This window comes from Oryzias melastigma, linkage group LG18 (assembly GCF_002922805.2).
Source record: "Oryzias melastigma strain HK-1 linkage group LG18, ASM292280v2, whole genome shotgun sequence".
Lineage (NCBI taxonomy): Eukaryota > Metazoa > Chordata > Actinopteri > Beloniformes > Adrianichthyidae > Oryzias > Oryzias melastigma.
In genome coordinates, this window is record NC_050529.1 from 5,638,920 (window position 1) to 5,657,638 (window position 18,719).

General features: G+C 35.9%; 1 protein-coding gene and 1 long non-coding RNA gene across 2 annotated transcripts in view; one reads left to right on the forward strand and one right to left on the reverse strand.

The window, feature by feature from the left end:
* Positions 1-15,505: 15,505 nt before the first annotated feature.
* The window catches only part of LOC112155987 (type I phosphatidylinositol 4,5-bisphosphate 4-phosphatase-A), an 11,874-nt gene continuing 8,660 nt past the window's right edge, over positions 15,506-18,719 (reverse strand). Inside the window, exon 7 of the mRNA XM_024288092.2 lies at positions 15,506-16,291. Within this exon, the coding sequence (XP_024143860.1) occupies positions 16,148-16,291 (144 nt within the window). The 3' untranslated portion in view covers positions 15,506-16,147. The remainder of the gene's footprint in view (positions 16,292-18,719) is intronic.
* On the forward strand, positions 16,179-18,719 carry LOC112155989. The gene is made up of 3 exons (XR_002920890.2): positions 16,179-16,319; positions 18,476-18,537; positions 18,691-18,719. It is a non-coding gene; the product is annotated as an uncharacterized LOC112155989 (long non-coding RNA).

Sequence of the window (18,719 nt, forward strand, 5' to 3'; positions counted from 1 at the left end):
TAGCTAATATTTCAGCTACATGCTAGCTGTTTTGGCTAGTTTTTGCTTTTTTAGGCTGTTTTGGGGTTCAGCTAATATTTCAGCAACATGCTAGTTGTTTTAGCCAATTTAGACTTTCTAAAAAGTTTTTTAGACTGTTTTGGAGTTAGGCTAATATTTGCATGCTAGCTATTTTGGCTAATTTCAATTTTTGTTTTTTGGCTGTTTTGGAGTTTAGCAAATATATCAGCTACATGCTAGCCGTTTTGGCTAATTTTGCTTTTTGTTTTTAGGTTGATTTGGAGTTTAGCTAATATTTCAGCTACATGCTAGCTGTTTTGGCTAGTTTTTGCTTTTTTAGGCTGTTTTGGAGTTTAGCAAATATATCAGCTACATGCTAGCTGTTTTGGCTAGTTTTTGCTTTTTTAGGCTGTTTTGGAGTTTAGCTAATATTTCAGCTACATGCTAGCTGTTTTGGCTAATTTTGCTTTTTGTTTTTAGGTTGATTTGGAGTTTAGCTAATATTTCAGCTACATGCTAGCTGTTTTAGCCAATTTAGCCTTTTTAAAAAGTTTTTAGGCTGTTTTGGAGTAAGGCTAATATTTACACGCTAGCTGTTTTGGCTAATTTAGCCTTTTTTCATTTTTTTAGGCAATTTTGAAGTTTAGCTATGTTTTCTTCTATATGCTGGCTGTTTTGGTTACCCTAAGTTTGTTTTGTTTGTTTTTTATGCTAATTTTTCATTTAGCTAATATTTTAGCGGGCTATCAGCTTCAGCGTTTTCAGCTATTAGCTTCAGTGATTTCAGCTATCAATTTCAGCATCTTCAGCTATCAGCACTAGCATCTTCAGCGGCCAAATTCAGCTTACAGCATTCACACTAGCATTATTGCACTTGATTTTGGAATTGTGGATTTGGACACACTGACCTTATTTAGTGCACTAAGTAAAGTAGTGAGTCGTTTTGGAAAAGCAAGACACAAAAGAGAGGCAAACTCAGTTAAAAACTGACACAAAACTATATTAGATTTTCCTTCCAGATAAATCTAGGCCCTTTCAACACTTGTTCCATCTCTTTTTTTCCCCTCCTTCTAGCTAACATTACCCATGTCTCATCATCCATTTGCGGCATTTGCCCTCCCGGTCTATGTGACCAGAACAGATCCTCTCTAATGATCTGAACAATTCTGACTGTAAGTGACCGACCCAGTATCGGTGACAACAGACAGACGGTGCTGCCAAGACTGACATTGCTATCTGTCTTCAACCTCCGAGAAAAAAAACAAGCATAGCTCTTGTTTCTTCAGCGCGGTGGTGCGGAATGTTCTGTGGTAACATCATGAAGGTTAATGATGTGTTGTAGCAAGGAGCCTATTTTCATTAGAGTTTTATACTCTTTAAATTAAACACACTAGTATGTACTGCATATTGTTTCATCATAAGGGTTAAAATATTTATCTCCAACAATCTAATATTTTAATTCAGGATTATTAAAGCGATCCCTTTTGACCCCCGCTATGCTTCCGTCAGTGTGTGCCCCCATCATTAATTACCCTTTTCAGCTGCCAGTCCGAGTATGCCCCTCTCTGACGGACAGCTTGACCGTCATGTGATAAGGGTATGGGGTTACCTCAGCATTTTTCGGGGGTCCCTGCCCCTCTGCGACACGCTCAGCAACAGAACGACGGGTTTAAATTATCATGCGGTAACCGAAGACAGGCGAACACCGCTGGGCTATAAATCACTTTACAGCTTCGCCAGTTTCACTTTGTTACACTTCATATTTGTGACAGATTATGTCAAATATACCTGATACCTGGTGGTATCTGTCATATACTCCAGCCCTCTCAGAGGATCAAATGAGTGTTGGTGAAAATAAATCTGTGCTGGCTCACATGGAAAACTGCAGTGAGCCAGCATGAGGTCTGGACATGTGAGTCTAACCCGGAGAAACTGTTTGTTTGTCCTTTGACTTCAACCAACATACAGGGGAAAACATTTCCATCATAATTTAATGCCTATTAATTTAATTTTAGATGTAAACAATCGTTGAATGTTGGAATTGTTGTCTAACAAAGTTGGGATTACTGGTAAAGTGAATATGCTAACACAGCTAATGTATAGCATCTCGTACTGTGTGTGCGTTTCTTTTTACATGTTACTAACAAAGTTGGATTTACATGTAATGTGAATACGCTAACGCGGCTAACACGTGTCATGTTGTACTGTGTTTTTTATGTATTTCTAACAAAATTGGGATTACAGGTAAGGTGAACATGCTAACGTGGCTAACATATAGCATGTTGCACTGTATCTATATTTTTTATGTGTTACTAACAAAATTGGAATTAAATGTAATGTGAATACGCTAATGCGGCTAACACTTAGCATGTTGTACTGTTTTTTCAAGTGTCACTAACAGAGTTGAGATTACAAGTAATGTAAATATGCTAATGCATCTAACATGTAGCATCTTGTACTGTTCTTTTTACATATTACTAACAAAGTTGGGATTACAGGTAATATGAATACGCTAACGTGGCTAACATGTCAATACTGTGTTTTATTTTACATATTACTAACAAATATGAGATACAGGTAATTTAAATACTCTAAAGTTTCTAATATGTAGCATCTTGTACTGTCTTTTTTCACATATTACAAACAAAGCTGGGATTATGGGTAAAGTGAATACGGTTTCGAGGCTAACATGAGGCAAGTCGTACTTATTACTAACAAAGTTGGGATTACAGGTAATGTGAATACGCTAACCCAGCTAACATGTAGCATGTTGTAAAGAGTGTTATTTAAGCGTCACCGGCGACATCTCCGGTGTTAAAGGGTTAATGTGGAATACCAATGTCAAAGACTAGTCACACTGAGATCTATACTTGTGATAAAAATGCACATTTGTCTGTTGATCTCTACTAGTTGGATTGCTGTCTTGTACATGTGTGAGTTTTTGCTAGAAACTCTGGTTTCCAGAAACACGTTTTAGTGGTTAACTGATGATGTAAGTTGTGTAGATGTGTGAGAGTGTGTGGTTGTGTGACCCTGCAGAGGCCTGTCACTGGGATAGACTTCATGAACCTTATGAACCCTAAATGGATTGAGAGGAATGGAGGAATAATTTGTTTTACTGATGCATTTCTATATCATTTCCATAATTTTTCATACATTTTATACTCAAAATTGTTGTATTTGGAGTATTTCAATAACAACGTAGGGAGCAAGGTGAGGTATCAATGTACTCTGCCTCATGTTGGATGGCGCAATCCCATGAAAACTGGGTTGAAGGCGAACATTTCGCTTACTCAGCGTATGCTAGTAATGTAAATGGTCATTTACATACTACCTTCCTCAAAAGCCCAAAGTACTTCCCTGTCACAGACCCATTCATCCATTCACACACTGATAATGGCTCCACCGCCGACAACCTATAATCACCAGGAGCAATGCGGGGATCAGTGTCTTGCCAGGGACACTTCGACACATGGGCGCACAGAGCGGTAACCGAACCTGCGATCTTCCAGAGGGCAACCGCTCTACCTCTGCACCACAGCTAACCCAAACGATTTGAATATATTTTTATGAAATATCCTCACTTTCCATATATTTGGTGTTTCTTTATGGTGTGTTGTGCTGAAATCAGATCTGACACTTCAAAGACACAAAGAGAGGCAGGTCGAGGGCACATGTCGGTGATTGCTAAAAAAGCTCTGTTGGTTTTTGTTTCGCGCTGATTCACTGCAAATATGGCGGATATGATATCATTAAAGATCTCTCAAAGTTAGATTTTCAATCAAATGTGAATAAAAATAATAAATAATGAACAACCAATGCTGGATCTATGCATTTTTTTTAAATTATGAGACTTTTCTTCATTTTTAAGTAAAGGTTACACCAGTTTGTGTGCATTTGTATCATCCATCTTGGTATATTTTAGGAGTCATACTGTCACATATTACATTCTTCTTTGGCCCAATATGTACCTGCGATGATGATGGATGTAAAGCTGAAATGAGACATGAAACAACCAATAGTTGGCAAATAAATTGGGTTCACATATTTGTAAAAATATCAGGGAATCTTACTCTGAAAGAGTTAGTTCCTTACAGATACAAACCTCAGATCACTTCTATAAGTACTCAATCGCACAAGGGGCCAAAATCCAAAACACACCTTAGGTCGCGGGCCGAACAGGATAAACATTTATTAAACTCTAAAACTAATTTTTTAAAACTTTAAAACTGTAACTTTTTCATATAATTATGAACTAGATATATAGCATTGCTGCAATAATGCTAGTCTGAATGCTGTAAGCTGAATTTGGTCGCTGAAGATGCTAAAATTCTGAAATTGATAGCTAAAAACACATGAAGCTGAAAACACTGAAGTTGATAGCTGAAAATGCTGAAGCTAATAGCTGAAAACATTGAAGCTAATGGCTGAAAATGGTCAAGCTAATAACTGAAAATTCTGAAGTTGATAGCTGTAAACGCTAAAACCAATAGCTGAAAATGCTAAAGTAGATAGCTGAAAACACTGAAGCTAATAGCTGAAAGCGCTGAAGTTGATAGCTGAAATCACTCAAGCTAATAGCTGAAAGCACTGAAGTTAATCGCTGAAAATGCTGAAGCTAATAGCTGAAAATGCTGAAGTTGATGGCTGAAAACACTGAAACTAAAAGCTGAAAACGCTGAAGCTAATAGCTGAAAACATTGAAGCTAATAGCTGAAAATGCTTAAGTGGATACCTGAAATCACTAAAGCTAATAACTGAAAATTCAGAAGTTAATAGCTGAAAATGCTGAAGCTAATAGCTGAAAATGCTGAAGTAGATAGCTGAAAACGCTCAAGCTAATAGCTGAAAATACTGAAGTTGATTGCTGAAAACAGTGAAGGTAATAGCTGAAAGCGCTGAAGCTAATAGCTGAAAACGCTGAATCTGATAGCGGAAAACACAGAAGTTGATAGCCAGCTAAAATTATTAGCTAAATGCCAAATTAGCCTGAAAAGCTGGGAAAAAAATGGTTAGCTAAAACAGATAGCATGGAGCTGAAAAAATAGCTAAACTGCAAAAACAGCCTAAATAACTGAAAAAACCCCAAATTAGCCAAAACAGCTAGCATGTAAATATTAGCCTAACTCCAAAACAGCCTAAAAAAATTCAAAAAGCCTCAATTAGCCAAATCAGCTAGCATGTAGCTGAAATATTAGCTAAACTCTTTGTAAATCCCCAAATAGTCTAAAAAGCTAGCATAATGACCATTTTTAAAAGTATAAAACTGTAACTTTTTAACATAATTATGAATAATAATTAGGCAGGAATATTAATCCAAAATGAATCAACTTAAAGCTTAAAAAACTTTAAGTATTGTACTCTCCATAAAAATATATTTTGTCAAAATTAGACAAGTTAAAAAATGAGCACAAGATAACATTGGGCCATTAATAACAGTGAAATAAAAAGTAACCGGAGGGCCGGATCCATGACTTTGACACGTGGTCTAGTTTATTTAACAAACGTTTTGGAGAGAGTTCTTAAATATCTGTAGTCACTGTCCTCCATTACTGACTCTATTTAAACAACAAAAAGTACATTTTTATCATTTGAATTCTGAGAGAAACTGGAAGGACTCTTCAAAAGTAAAATATTAAACATCAACCTCCATGGAAAATGATGAAGATATCAAGTAGTGTGAGCACAGTTACATCATGACACCCCCATTCATTTAAGCTGAGACCTTTCATCACCTGAAGGTGCCATCACACCGCAGAGACATGCACACTCAGCATCAGCTGATCCGGTGAGAGATCCTCAGGCTATTTTGAGGAGTTGGACGCATGAATGAAGAGAAGAGACTTCATTCTGATGAATTCCAAAAGATGCAGACCTGCTTAATGGATGTGGGAACGGACTGCTCTAGAGATGAGGAGAGCAGACGTTCTAGAGGAGGGAGGACTTCCCTGCAGCACAAGGACAGGTAGGAAGTTCAGTTACAGCAAAGGACCATGGGTATTTACTTATTCGTTTCTAATTTTGAGCAATAGCCGGGCCCTGAAAGAGAGTGAAACCTTACTTCAGGAATGATATTCTGACTCTTGACATTATCTTTCTACGGTTTTGAAGTCACTCTAATGTGAAGGGCGGAGTCAGAGTTGTTTAAGTTTAACCCTTTCACACCAGAGCTTTAAGGCCGTGTCACACTGCCGCTAATGTGAACATTGTCCACTTGTGTAGTTTCGCTCTTTCGTGATATACGTGATTATATTTATGCTAGCTCATTTGACTAACTTGGTATCAACAGGGTTTTTTATGTTATATTGGAGTTTAGCTAATATTTTAGCAACATGCTAACACTTTTGACTAATTTGATATCTATGGAGGTTTAATAAAATCATTTTTAGTTTTTTATTTTTTTAGCTAACATTTTTACCTAATTTAACTTACTAAAGAATGTTATTTTGGAGTTTAGCCAGTATTTAAGCATTCTGCCAGTTTTATTTTATTGGCTAATTTGGCATCTACTGAGGTTTTCATGCTAATTTGGGGATTAGCTAATAGTTTAGCAACATGCTAACATTTTTGACTAATTTGATATCTATGGAGGTTTCATAGAAGCCTTTTTAGTTTATTTTTTTACCTAACATTTTTACCTAATTTTACTTACTGAGGAATGTTATTTTGGAGTTTAGCTAGTATTTAAGATATCTGCTAGTTTTAGTGGCTAATTTGGCATCTACTGAAGTTTTCATGCTAATTTGGGGATTCATATTTTAGCAATATGCTAACGTTTTTGGCTAATTTGTTATATACTGAGGTTTTTGTTGGCTAATTTTGAGTTTAGCTTTGATTTTTTGCAACATGCTAACGTTTTTTACTAATTTATGTTTCTGAAGAATTTAAGGCTATTTTGGAGTTTAGCTAGTATTTGAGCAATGTGCTAGCTTTTTTTCTAATTTGGCATCTACTGAGGTTTTCGTGTTAATTTGGGGATTAGCTAATGTTTTAGCAATATGCTAACGTTTTTGGCTAATTTGTTATATACTGAGGTTTTTGTTGGCTAATTTTGAGTTTAGCTTTTATTTTTGCAATGTGCTAGTTTTTTTTCTAATTTGGCATCTACTGAGGTTTTCATACTAATTTGGGGATTAGCTAATATTTTAGCAATATGCTAACGTTTCTGGCTAATTTGTTATATACTGAGGTTTTTGTTGGCTAATTTTGAGTTTAGCTTTTATTTTTGCAATGTGCTAGTTTTTTTTTGTCTAATTTGGCATCTATTGAGGTTTTCGTGCTAATTTGGGGATTAGCTAATATTTTAGCAATATGCTAACGTTGTTTGCTAATTTGTTATATACTGAGGTTTTTGTTGACTAATTTAGAGTTTTTATTTTTGCTACATGCTAACATTATTAAGTAATTTGGTTTACTGAAGAATTTTGGGCTATTTTGGAGTTTGGCTAGTATTTAAGCAACAAGCTAGATTTTTTGGCTAATATGGCATCTACTAAGGTTTTTTGGGCTAATTTGGAGTTTAGCTCATATTAAAGCAACACATTAAATATGTTTCATTTATTAGGGATTTTAAAGCAATTTTACTACAATTTTTGTCAGAAATTTAGGTAAACTCTTTCATAGTTTTTAATGAAATTTCCAGACTTTTTGCAAATTTATCACTTTGGAAATAGCTTTTGCATTTTCAGCAAATCCCTTCAGAATTAAGCATCTTTAGTGACTAGTTTCAGCAAAAAGCGTTCACTCTAGCATTATCACAGGTAATGCAACTTTTCCATTTTTTTTTTTTTTTGAATATATTTCACATCTTGATTAATGAATACTAATTTATATCCTCATAAATCCACTCACACACTGCTACCATGAATGGTGCTAACCACACCTTCTGGAGCAATGCAGAGTTCAGCGTCTCACTGAAGAACACTTTGTCACATGGCCAGACAAGAAACTGAGAGCTGAATCTGCGGTGGAGTAGTGGTTAGCACTCTTGTCTTACAGCAAGAGGCCTTGGTTCAAATCCCAGTTGGGATCTTTCCTTGTTCTCATGTAGGTTTTCTCCAGTCACTGTGGTGTCCTCCCAAAGTTCATTTTGTACCCCACCTTCACCCAGTAGATCAGTTGTTTCCATTCAAATGAGGTTCACAGGATGTATCGAGTCACCCTTTTTTATCTTCTAAATCTGCTTTATTCCCATTTGGAGTTATTGGAGTCTATCGAGCTGATCAACACAGAGACAAACATTAACCCCGCCCCTTAAACCAGAGCCCAGTAATTAAAAGAAACAAAAAACTAATTTTTCTGACGTTTTTGCCAAAATTTGGTAGTTTTGATTAACCATCACAAGGAAACAAAGTATTTGTAATTGAAAAAATCAGTCTGTATCATCCTTTCCTGAAGATATCAGTGGTTTATGAAGTCCTGTCACTAAGTCAGCGCCGTCACGGCCTAACTTCCTGCTCCACACTCTTCGGTTGGTTGACCCAGAAACACTTTTTTACAAGCGGATGAACAAGTGACGCCTGAGACGAAGTGACCTGCCTGTCAGAAGATTTCTCTGTTCACAAACTGAAACCAATCCTGAGGATTAACCTCAAGATAAGTCTATGACTCCTTTGAAATCAGCGTTTTGGTCGTGCTGTATTTTACGCACTATAAGGCGAACTTCAAATTTCTAATTTTTTTTGCAATGACAGTGCTCCTTATAACTGGACCTCCTTATATATGGATTCAATTTGGTTGTTGACATTGAATTTTTGAAGATTTTGGGAGGAACACTGTCAAATATCAGCCTTTTTTCTATTTATTTTATATTTTTTCCAGTTGCAGAAATGTTGGTTGTTATTCTAAATACACTAACATTGTCATGTTTTTCCTCCCTGGGCCTTGACTGACATATGTGATGAACGGCGTACCATATAACCACTCTGTTTGGTGCAGTGTGATTCATGTATTATCCCTCTTTCCCACTCCCCTCCGGAGAGATTCCAGATTCCAGATGGCTGGTCTGTGCTCCAGTGGACCTCGCCTCTGGCTCGACTCGCGCCCCCACCTGTCCCTCAGCTCTAACTGGGTGAAGCCCCTCTGCAACACTATTTAAACATGTAGTTGTAGAATTAGCTAATTCTTCTTTAAGTGTCCGAGTTCATCGCCTGTCCGTCCTGGGAGGAGATCCCTCCTTTATTTTTAGGAGTTTTTTTCTTACCGAGAAGGATGCTCTAACACACGTGTCAAAGTCAAGGCCCGGGGGCCGGATCCGGCCCTCCGGGTAATTCTATCCGGCCCTCCAGATCATTTTATTTTATTGTTAATGATAACCCGATGTTAGCTTGTGCTTATTTTTAACTTGTATAATTTTGACAAAATATATTTTTATGAAGAGTAAAATATTGAAAGTTATTTAAGGTTTAAATTGATTTATTCTGGAATAATAGTCCTGCCTAATTATTATTCATAATTATGTTAAAAAGTTACAGTTTTATACTTTAAAAATGGTCATTATGCTAGCTTTTTTAGGCTAATATTTAAGCTACATGCTAGCTGTTTTGGCTAATTTGCTTTTAAAAAAAGTTTTTTAGGCTGTTTTTGAGTTAGGCTAATATATGCTAGCTGTTTTGGCTAATTTTTTTACTTTTTCCGTTTTTTAGGGTATTTTGTAGTGTAGCTATTCTTTCAGCTACATGCTAGCTGTTTTGGCTAACCTAGGTACAACCTAAGTTTTTTTGGCTAATTTGGCATTTAGCTAATATTTTAGCCGGCTATCTACTTCAGTGTTTTCAGCTTCAGTGTTTTTAGCTCTCAATTTCAGCATCTTCAGCGGCCAAATTTAGCTTATAGCATTCACACTAGCATTATAGCAGCTAATGCTGTATATCTTGTTCATAATTATGTTAAAAAGTTACGGGTTTAAAGTTTTAAAATGTAGTTTTAGAGTGTTCAGTAAATGTTTATCCTGTTCGGTCCGCGACCTAAAGCGTGTTTTAGATTTTGACATCCCTGTTTTAAGGGTAGGGATGCCTGGATTAGTTTAATTTAGTTTATCCATCAGCTATTGTTTATGTTTATGACTGATTTTATGTTTCTGTATAATACCTTTGTTAAGGCCGTTGAGACAACCGTGTTGTGTAATTGGGACATAAACAAAATTAAACTGAAATAACGCAGAAAAATGTTTATTTATGTTCGACATTTATTAAAAATTAATATTTTCTTTGCATAAGAGGAAGAAAGTGGAAAAAAAATGACATTAAAACGTTTTTTTTCAGCTGTATCTATGGCACATTTGCATTTCTAATCTAAATAGAACCATCTAACCCATATAAAACTATAAACTACCTCACCCTTTTTAAATTTCACACACAGAGCAAATCAACCAGCTGACCAGAAAAGGTTTTTTCTGGCTCCCGAGTGTGAAGCTAAACTTAAACCGGTGTAACCTGTAAAATCAGGCCGGCGGCGAGGAGATCGTCAGGAACGCCATGTTAAAGTGTTAACAGTCAACAGGTGCCGGAGAGCAGGAGATTGAAAAAAAACATACAAAGGTGTGAACTACACAAAGTGTTTGTGTCGGACAAGGAGAAAAAGTGATGAGTTCAAACAACAGGAGAAGAGGAATAATAAAAACTACATGTAAGAAAACAGAGCTTGTAAGTTTAAACGCGACAAAAAAGTCGTTTACGAGACGGCCATATGTTGAGCGTGAGGGCCAAACGGTGCAACGTTACAAGGTCAGCACGCTGTGAGCTGAAGGAGGCATTGGGACCTTCACCAGATTGACTTACAACATCAAATACGACATCTTTCCTTTGTCATTTAACTCATTTGAAGTTAAAAACAAATTGATAAATGGAATAAAATTCACTTCCTGTTTAATCTGTTAGTAAAATGTAAGTAAACAGTTTTTGACACTAAAAATACTGCCGAAAAACTTGTTTTTATGTTTTACCGCAAAGCCCAAATGAAATGTAACAAGCTAACGTTAGCTTAACGTTAGCTCAACGTTAGCTACATTGCTACCATAGCAGGTTCAAAAGCATTGGATGATTGTGAAACAGCCCTAAAAATCTGTGAAAATGAGATTTGCTTTTTTATTTATACGTAAAACTGAATAGTGCAAACCTCCACGTTTTATTTGATTCTATTGGAAGTAATAAATGTTGCAGTTCCTCTAAAGACCACCAGGGCCTGGTTTCAGAAGGGACTCGTTTGTCAGCAACTTTTTTTTTAAATTTTTGCTAAAAAAAAGTCCGAATTTGGACCAGAAATATTTTTTACAGACCGGAGCAGTAACCTGGTACTGGTACCTAAAACTCAAACTTTGTGTATTTGTATAGCGCCTTTCACAAAGCGTTTAACATTAAAGCAAATAAAATACATCTTAAAAACACACAAAAAACACAGTGCTTAAAAAAAAAAAAAATACACAAGACACACAAAATGAACATCCCTCTCTACCCTAACCCAGTACCAGTACCAGTACCAGTACCAGGGCTGGTTTAGGGTACCTGTACCAGGTTACAGGTCCGGTCCACCTCCTGAAGGTCGGGGACCCCTAATTGGCGAATGCATTTCTTCCCTGTTTGTAGACCTGGTGGTTGGGGACTCTTGATTTAACGAGAACAGCCAGTAGGTAAAAAAATCAACAAGTTGGGGGTCACCCAAGATGTCAAAGAATGGCGCAGAGGGGCCCCACCCTACGCCCATAAACGACGAGTTAGGAGTGAGAATGTGTTAGCATGTTAGATACTTTTGACCACGTTTCACCCGAATCCGCCAGTCGTGACTGAACTCCAATGTTTTCTGACCCTTATAAGAGCAAAACCCAACATTGAAAACAGAAACATGATGTTGAGCACGGCGGTGGGAGTGTAGTAATGTGGTTGTTAGCAGCCACAGAGTGACCTTGGAACTGGTCTTCAGACTCTGACTCAGACCTGGACCCAGAACATTTGAACACATGGAAAATAAAAGTAAAGTCAGAGATTTTCTTGACTTTTATTTTTAAATTATTCTGTTTTGACACAACTTTTTCTGATGACTTTGTGTTCAGATTTTCTTGAAACTGAGTGAATCTGGAAGTTCTGTTAGTCTGGATGAATGACTCCGCTAAATGAGACGGCGTTTGACCGGTGATGCCAAACCCTCTGAGGCTCACATACCCGCAGTAATCCGCCGTGAAGCCTCGGCTCAATCAGAGCGGCACACATGCATGGTGGCTCTGCGGCTCTCACCGTGGCGCGGGGTCGACGGCGTTGCTCTTGGTCGCGTTGGGTTCTTTAGGCCTCCAGCTTCCACCGGCCGTGTTGATGCTGTTGCCGTGCGGTGGAGAATCCGAGACGTTCTTGTCCTCCAACATGGCCAAAAACAGCAGATATTTACTGTTCTGGGCTGAACAGATCCAAGAATCCCATTTGATGACTGGAGCCACACATGAACTCCTGATTGTCTTTGTAAGGTGGGATTTTCAAAGTAAAAAAATCTCTCCAGGACTCTTATTTTGGGGAGTTCTCTGAGGAACGGAGGCGTTTGCGTCTTGATGGGATTTGATCGGAGAGACTGAAGGGAGAGCGGAGGAAGCCTGGACCCCCCCCAGCCAGCAGCTGGAGGAGGGGGGGCGGGAAAAGACTGGGAAGCGAAAGGGAAGCACGGAAGTTCAACTAAAAATAGAGTCCCAACATTACAACGACACCTCCAGCATTTATAAAATCCTGATAGAACAGAACCTCAAACAATTTATCTGATTTAAAGTGTAAATATATGCAAGTTTATTGATAATTACTTAAAAAAACATTTTTAAATATAAATCGATAGGCATATTTGAGTTTTTTTAGGGTTTTTCTGCTGCTTTTTACTCCCTTCAGTTCTTGAATAAATCAGTAAAATCTGATTTATCTGTCACTGGGAATCAGCTTCCTGTAGATTTTCCCAAAAAAAGCAGAATATTCAAACACATTTTTTGTAAATCTGAAGTCAAAACGGAATTTTTGGATGCTGAGTCATTTGTCATATTTATATGTCAAAGAAAGAACAGGTTAAAAAATAATTTTAATCATACACAAGTGGATTTTTTAGGTTTGACGGGACCTAAACTAAAGCTGTCGTGCTCCGATATTTTTAAAATCCTCAAATGATAAATTCTTTTATTAAAAAAAAACATTCCTAGCAGTATTTTAATCATGATTATGAAGTTTTTAACCAAAATCCCACAACCTAAATGTCTTAAAAAGCCATTTTTCTGTTTCCAAAATCTCCTCTGAGGGGGCGTGGCTTTTAGAGTAGCCCCGCCCCCTGATCCCCCCTGTCTGATGATGATAGGTCTGTGCCTCACAGTCCATGAAACGTCCTGTACTAATAAACTTGCTTGACGTTCTATCTCCACATAGATCCTAGATGGGATTTGAACCGGAGACGTCTCACAGTGGCTAACCACTACACCACTCAGAACTTTGTTCATTTGGAAAATTTCTAAAGAGTCAACCATTTTTTTCAATTATCACATAATTACTTTAGGAAATATTTCTGTTGGATCAGGTTTTCAGAAAAATCCCAAAGTATTCTGGATTTGAATTTTGTTATTTTAAAGTCTAAATTATATTCAATCGTTGAGCACATTTTAATGTATGAACTGGATTTTATGACTTATAAACCTTTGGAATTTTTTTGTGTAAATGTCAGGGATTGTTATTGTTCTCCAGGAAGAAGTACTAAAAGAAAAAAAAATGTTGTGACTGTTCTGTTTTATCGTCAAAACAGTCAAATGTAGACTTCTGAAAAACTCCAAGGACAGAATCATCGTCAGTTTCAAAATAATCTTAATCTGCAGGATTATCTGTTCACATATTTGTTCATTTTCATTTACTATGTTTAACATTTTCCTCATCCTAAAACAGAAATCATCTTCTTAACTCGCTGAATCCCATTCAAGGTCACGGGGTTGCTGGAGCCCATCACTCACTTTTTTCAGTAATTAATCTTTTTTTTGGTAAAACTTTTTCTCTGTGGTGCTACAAAAACTCAGGTGTTGAAGGTACGTCGTTTAAAAACTTTTGGGAAGTGTCCAGCGAATTTCTTTAAAAATAACGTCTCCAAATCTTCCATATTTTGTGATGCGAGTTCGCCTGATGGATGTTTTTCCAAAATCAAATATCAGACTCGGATTGTGTGGAGAAAAAAAAACGGACTGAATCCTCAGAGTTTAATATTATTTAAAAGCTACGAATATTGAACCTCCTGTCATGTCTTCAGACATGCTGCCCTCTGCTGGTGGTGAGAGGTCGGTGCAGCACAGCTGGAAACGCGAGGAACTGAAATTTAAGGCGGATTTTTATCACAATTTGGTTCAAGTGGTGAAAGTATGAATGAAATGTGTTTCAAATCTATAATTATAAGTATGATGAGTCATTTAAACACACTTTAGAGATGCTAAAAACACAGAAATGATCAGATTATGTCACAGCTGAAGCTCAACAGACACTAATGGAGTAAAAATGAATTTTTGTTGTTAAATTTGAATCATGAAAGTTTCATTTTGAGAATTGCAATAAGGTAAATCTTATGTTTTCTTGGCACTGGATCATATTTTAAATAAACAATTGAAGAAAACAAAGATTAACAGATTTAAGATTACAAGGAAAACTTAAGGAGGGATTTTTTATATCAGATTTAATAGATATTTTTATTTTACTGATTTTCCAGTTTAGATCAAAGATGAACTCAGGCAGTAAACTGACAGATCATGCATTAGTAGTTATTTATTGTAAAATGTGTACGAAATTAGGATTTTTTTAAAAATACATTTCATTTTTTATCAGTAAATTGTGTTATAATAAATGTTAAGTTTAGAGTTTAGGAAGAGCTTTCAATTGTTAATATGTGTTTAAATGAAATGATAAATTATATGAAATCAGGATTTATATATTACATTTATATCATCCAGAAAATGTTAAATATTTGACTTTTTTTAGGATTTTAATCTTATTAGGATTTTAATCCACATATTAAGGCAGTATTTTTTGTCTTTAGTCAAACAAAATTAAATTTTTAAATCTTTCAGTTTTATTTAGAGTTTATGTTACCTCAAAAATGTATTGTCTTTAGGAAAACTTTCAATAAATTTCCTTTTTTTCCAAAATAAATGTATTTTTTTATGAAGAAATTGTGTTTTAACTTAATAAACTATAAATTTAGGGTTTATGACGAAGTTTCAAATATTAATGTGTTCAATTAAAATGATAAATAACATAAAATCAGAATTTATATATTATATTTTTATTTCACTCAGAAAATTTAAAATATTTTTTTTTAGGATTTTAATTTTTATACAGAAAAAAAATAAAGCTATATTCATTTTCATATTTAACCAAAACAAATTAAATTTTTTAATCTTTCAGTTTTATTTATAATTTGTTACATAAAATATGTATTTTCCTTAGGAAAACGAAAAATTAAAAATATTTACGACTTTAGTTCAACCTTCAAAAAAGGAAAAAAAAAAAAACACGACTCAAAATTCATATTAAAAGTACAACTTTCTTTCACAATATACAGAAAAATCCATCCACCAGAAAAATATCGAAGAAACGAAGAAACATTCGAACATCTTCAGTGCAACTTACTTCACAGTGGGCGGGTAGTTACAGGGACCGGCCACTAGGGGGACGAAAACTCAACAACAGTGAAAATGTTGACAAAAACACTCGATTTAGTTTGATTAATTCAGATGAAACATTTCTTTAAAACTCAATAATCCAGTCATTTCTTAATCCTCCATATTGACACAAAAGAAGAAGAAAAATCAAACTTCAAATTCCATTTTCCTACATTTCTCACGTTCAAGTTTTTCCTCCGTCGGTATAATTTCATCTTATTTACACTCCGATGAGAACATTTATTTACACGGCGACCATCTTGGATCAAACTCTGCAGGAACTGTTTAACCTTTGTAAAGATGACGGTTCTTTCCACAAGATTTAGTCATTTTTTGGCAGCTAAAAATATGACATTTCAGTGATTGATTATAAAGTTTTTTGTTTTTTTTTTAGTAATCAGTAGTTTTTTTGCCTCTGTTGTTGGTTTAAAAATCTTCCAGACTGTTTCCTGTGAACATCAGGAAGTGTTGGTTTTCCTTCTAAATGCAGTCCGTCGTCCGTCTCTACGTCACGTTGCTGACGGGGTCGCTGATCTTCAGGCAGCTCCAGTAGATGGTCCTCAACAGAGCGAGCAGACAGAACACGATGGACAGAACCCACGCCGCGTAGATGCCTTTGGAGACCCGGGCCTGCTTCCACGTTCCAACCTGCCGCCAAGAAACAACATTTCTTCACGTTAGTCTGTTCATGATTTTGAAGGAAATTGTAAGCGCAGTATCAGCGTTTATAGTTTTTCGTGGGCCTGAAGGTGAAGGTGAATCCAAATCCAGATTTGAAAAATGCAAAAAAAAAGGGGGCGGGCTGAGCGTGGGAGGTGTGGTTTGTTAGCATGTTAGCATGTTGCTAAAATAAAAGCAAAACATAAAATTAGCCTGGAAACTCAAGTAGATAACACATTAGCAAAAAATGTTAGCATGTTGCTCAAATAAAAGCTAAACACTAAATTAGCCTAAAAACTCAAGTAAATAACAAATTAGCCAAAAATGTTAGCATATTGCTAAAATATTAGCTTGACTCCAAATTAGCATAAAATTCCTCAGTAAATTAAATCAGCCAAAAATGTTAGCATGTTGCTAAAATATTAGCTTAACCCCAAATTAGTATAAAATTCCTCAGTAAATTAAATTAGCCAAAAATGTTAGCATGTTGCTAAAATAAAAGCGAGACACTAAATTAGCCTAAAAACTCAAGTAAATAACAAATTAGTAAAAAATGTTAGCATATTGCTAAAATATTAGCTGAACTCCAAATTAGCATTAAAATTCCTCAGTAAATTAAATCAGCCAAAAATGTTAGCATGTTGCTAAAATAAAAGCAAAACATTAAATTAGCCTAGAAACTCAAGTAGATAACACATTAGCCAAAAATATTAGCATGTTGCTAAAATAAAAGCTAGACACTAAATTAGCCTAAAAACTCAAGTAAATAACAAATTAGTAAAAAATGTTAGCATATTGCTAAAATATTAGCTTAACCCCAAATTAGCATTAAAATTCCTCAGTAAATTAAATCAGCTAAAAATGTTAGCATGTTGCTACAATAAAAGCTAAACACTAAATTAGCCTAAACATTCAAGTAGATAACAAATTAGGCAAAAATGTTAGCATATTGCTAAAATATTAGCTTAACCCCAAATTAGCATAAAATTCCTCAGTAAATTAAATTAGCCAAAAATGCTAGCATGTTGCTAAAATATTAGCTTAACCCCAAATTAGCATAAAATTCCTCAGTAAATTAAATTAGCCAAAAATGTTAGCATGTTGCTTAAATATTAGCTTAACTCCAAATTAGCATAAAATTCCTCAGTAAATTAAATCCGCCAAAAATGTTAGCATGTTGCTAAGATAAAAGCTAAACACTAAATTAGCCTAAAATTAAAGTAGATAACAAATTAGCCAAAAATGTTAGCATATTGCTAAAATATTAGCTCGACTCCAAATTAGCATAAAATTCCTCAGTAAATTAAATCAGCCAAAAATGTTAGCATGTTGCTAAAATAATAGCTAATCTCCACATTTTTGAAAATTACTATTTTTTTTTCTTAACCCAGAGATCCACCAAAATGACACTAGCATTGTATGCTAACATAGGCTAACGTATTAGGCTAACAATCCAGAGTAAAACGCTCATTGCAAATCCATCACCAGGACAGAGTTCGCTGGATTCAACACCAATTACACTAAAACACTGTTGCCCAAGTCCACTGGAAAGTTGTTCAAACTGGTAGGTTTTTCGACGAAGGCAACAGAGCTACGAGTCATGCTAAAGCTAACATGCTAACCAGTGATTGTTACAGAATCAAAGATGGGTGGGGCTCTTAAACTGGAGCGGAAACTTGAAATGACGTGGGACTTACACCAGTTGACCAATCACAAAATTCACATGTAATACCTCTCTTCAGCCTGTAGGGGGCAGCACACGAGCTGTTTTAAACTGTTATTTCCCAGAGAATCTGGCGACGGAGAAAAAAATATGGCGCCCGGAAATTAACAACCACAAGTCCCTTCCCCTGCCGAAGCCGGCCGCAACAAAAATCTCGTTTTAAGCTTTCAACTTTTTTCTTAACTCTTAACTCTGTCAAGGAGAAAAAAAAGGCCATTTCGCAGCTCCGATCAGCTGATTCACAGAGAAAGAAAGACAGTTACAATTTATTCACATTCAAAAGCGTAAAAGCTTATAGTTCTGAGGATTTAAAATATTATTTTGAAAGGGTTACCTAAAGTTTAGGAATATTCCGCTTACGCATCCGGCTAAAGTTACGATTTCAGCTTCAGCTATAGATCAATTCTGATACAATCTTGTGTGTGACCAGAGGCCCCTCGTCATTTCAGGAGGACAGCACGCCGTTGAAACCCCAAGACCCTCCCTATGGGGTCTTTTGTGTGTTAAATAGGTATGATAAATGATTATATGTATGTGATTATGTATTGTCAAACATGTTTCTGCTCAAATTTCTGCCTCTAAGTATAAGTCTTGTAAGACATTTTCGAGAAGACAGGATGTTCTACCTGCAGCCTCTGAAAAACCACTTCACTTCTCCTTGAAGGCAGGATGTGCCGCTTATGCCTCTGCAAA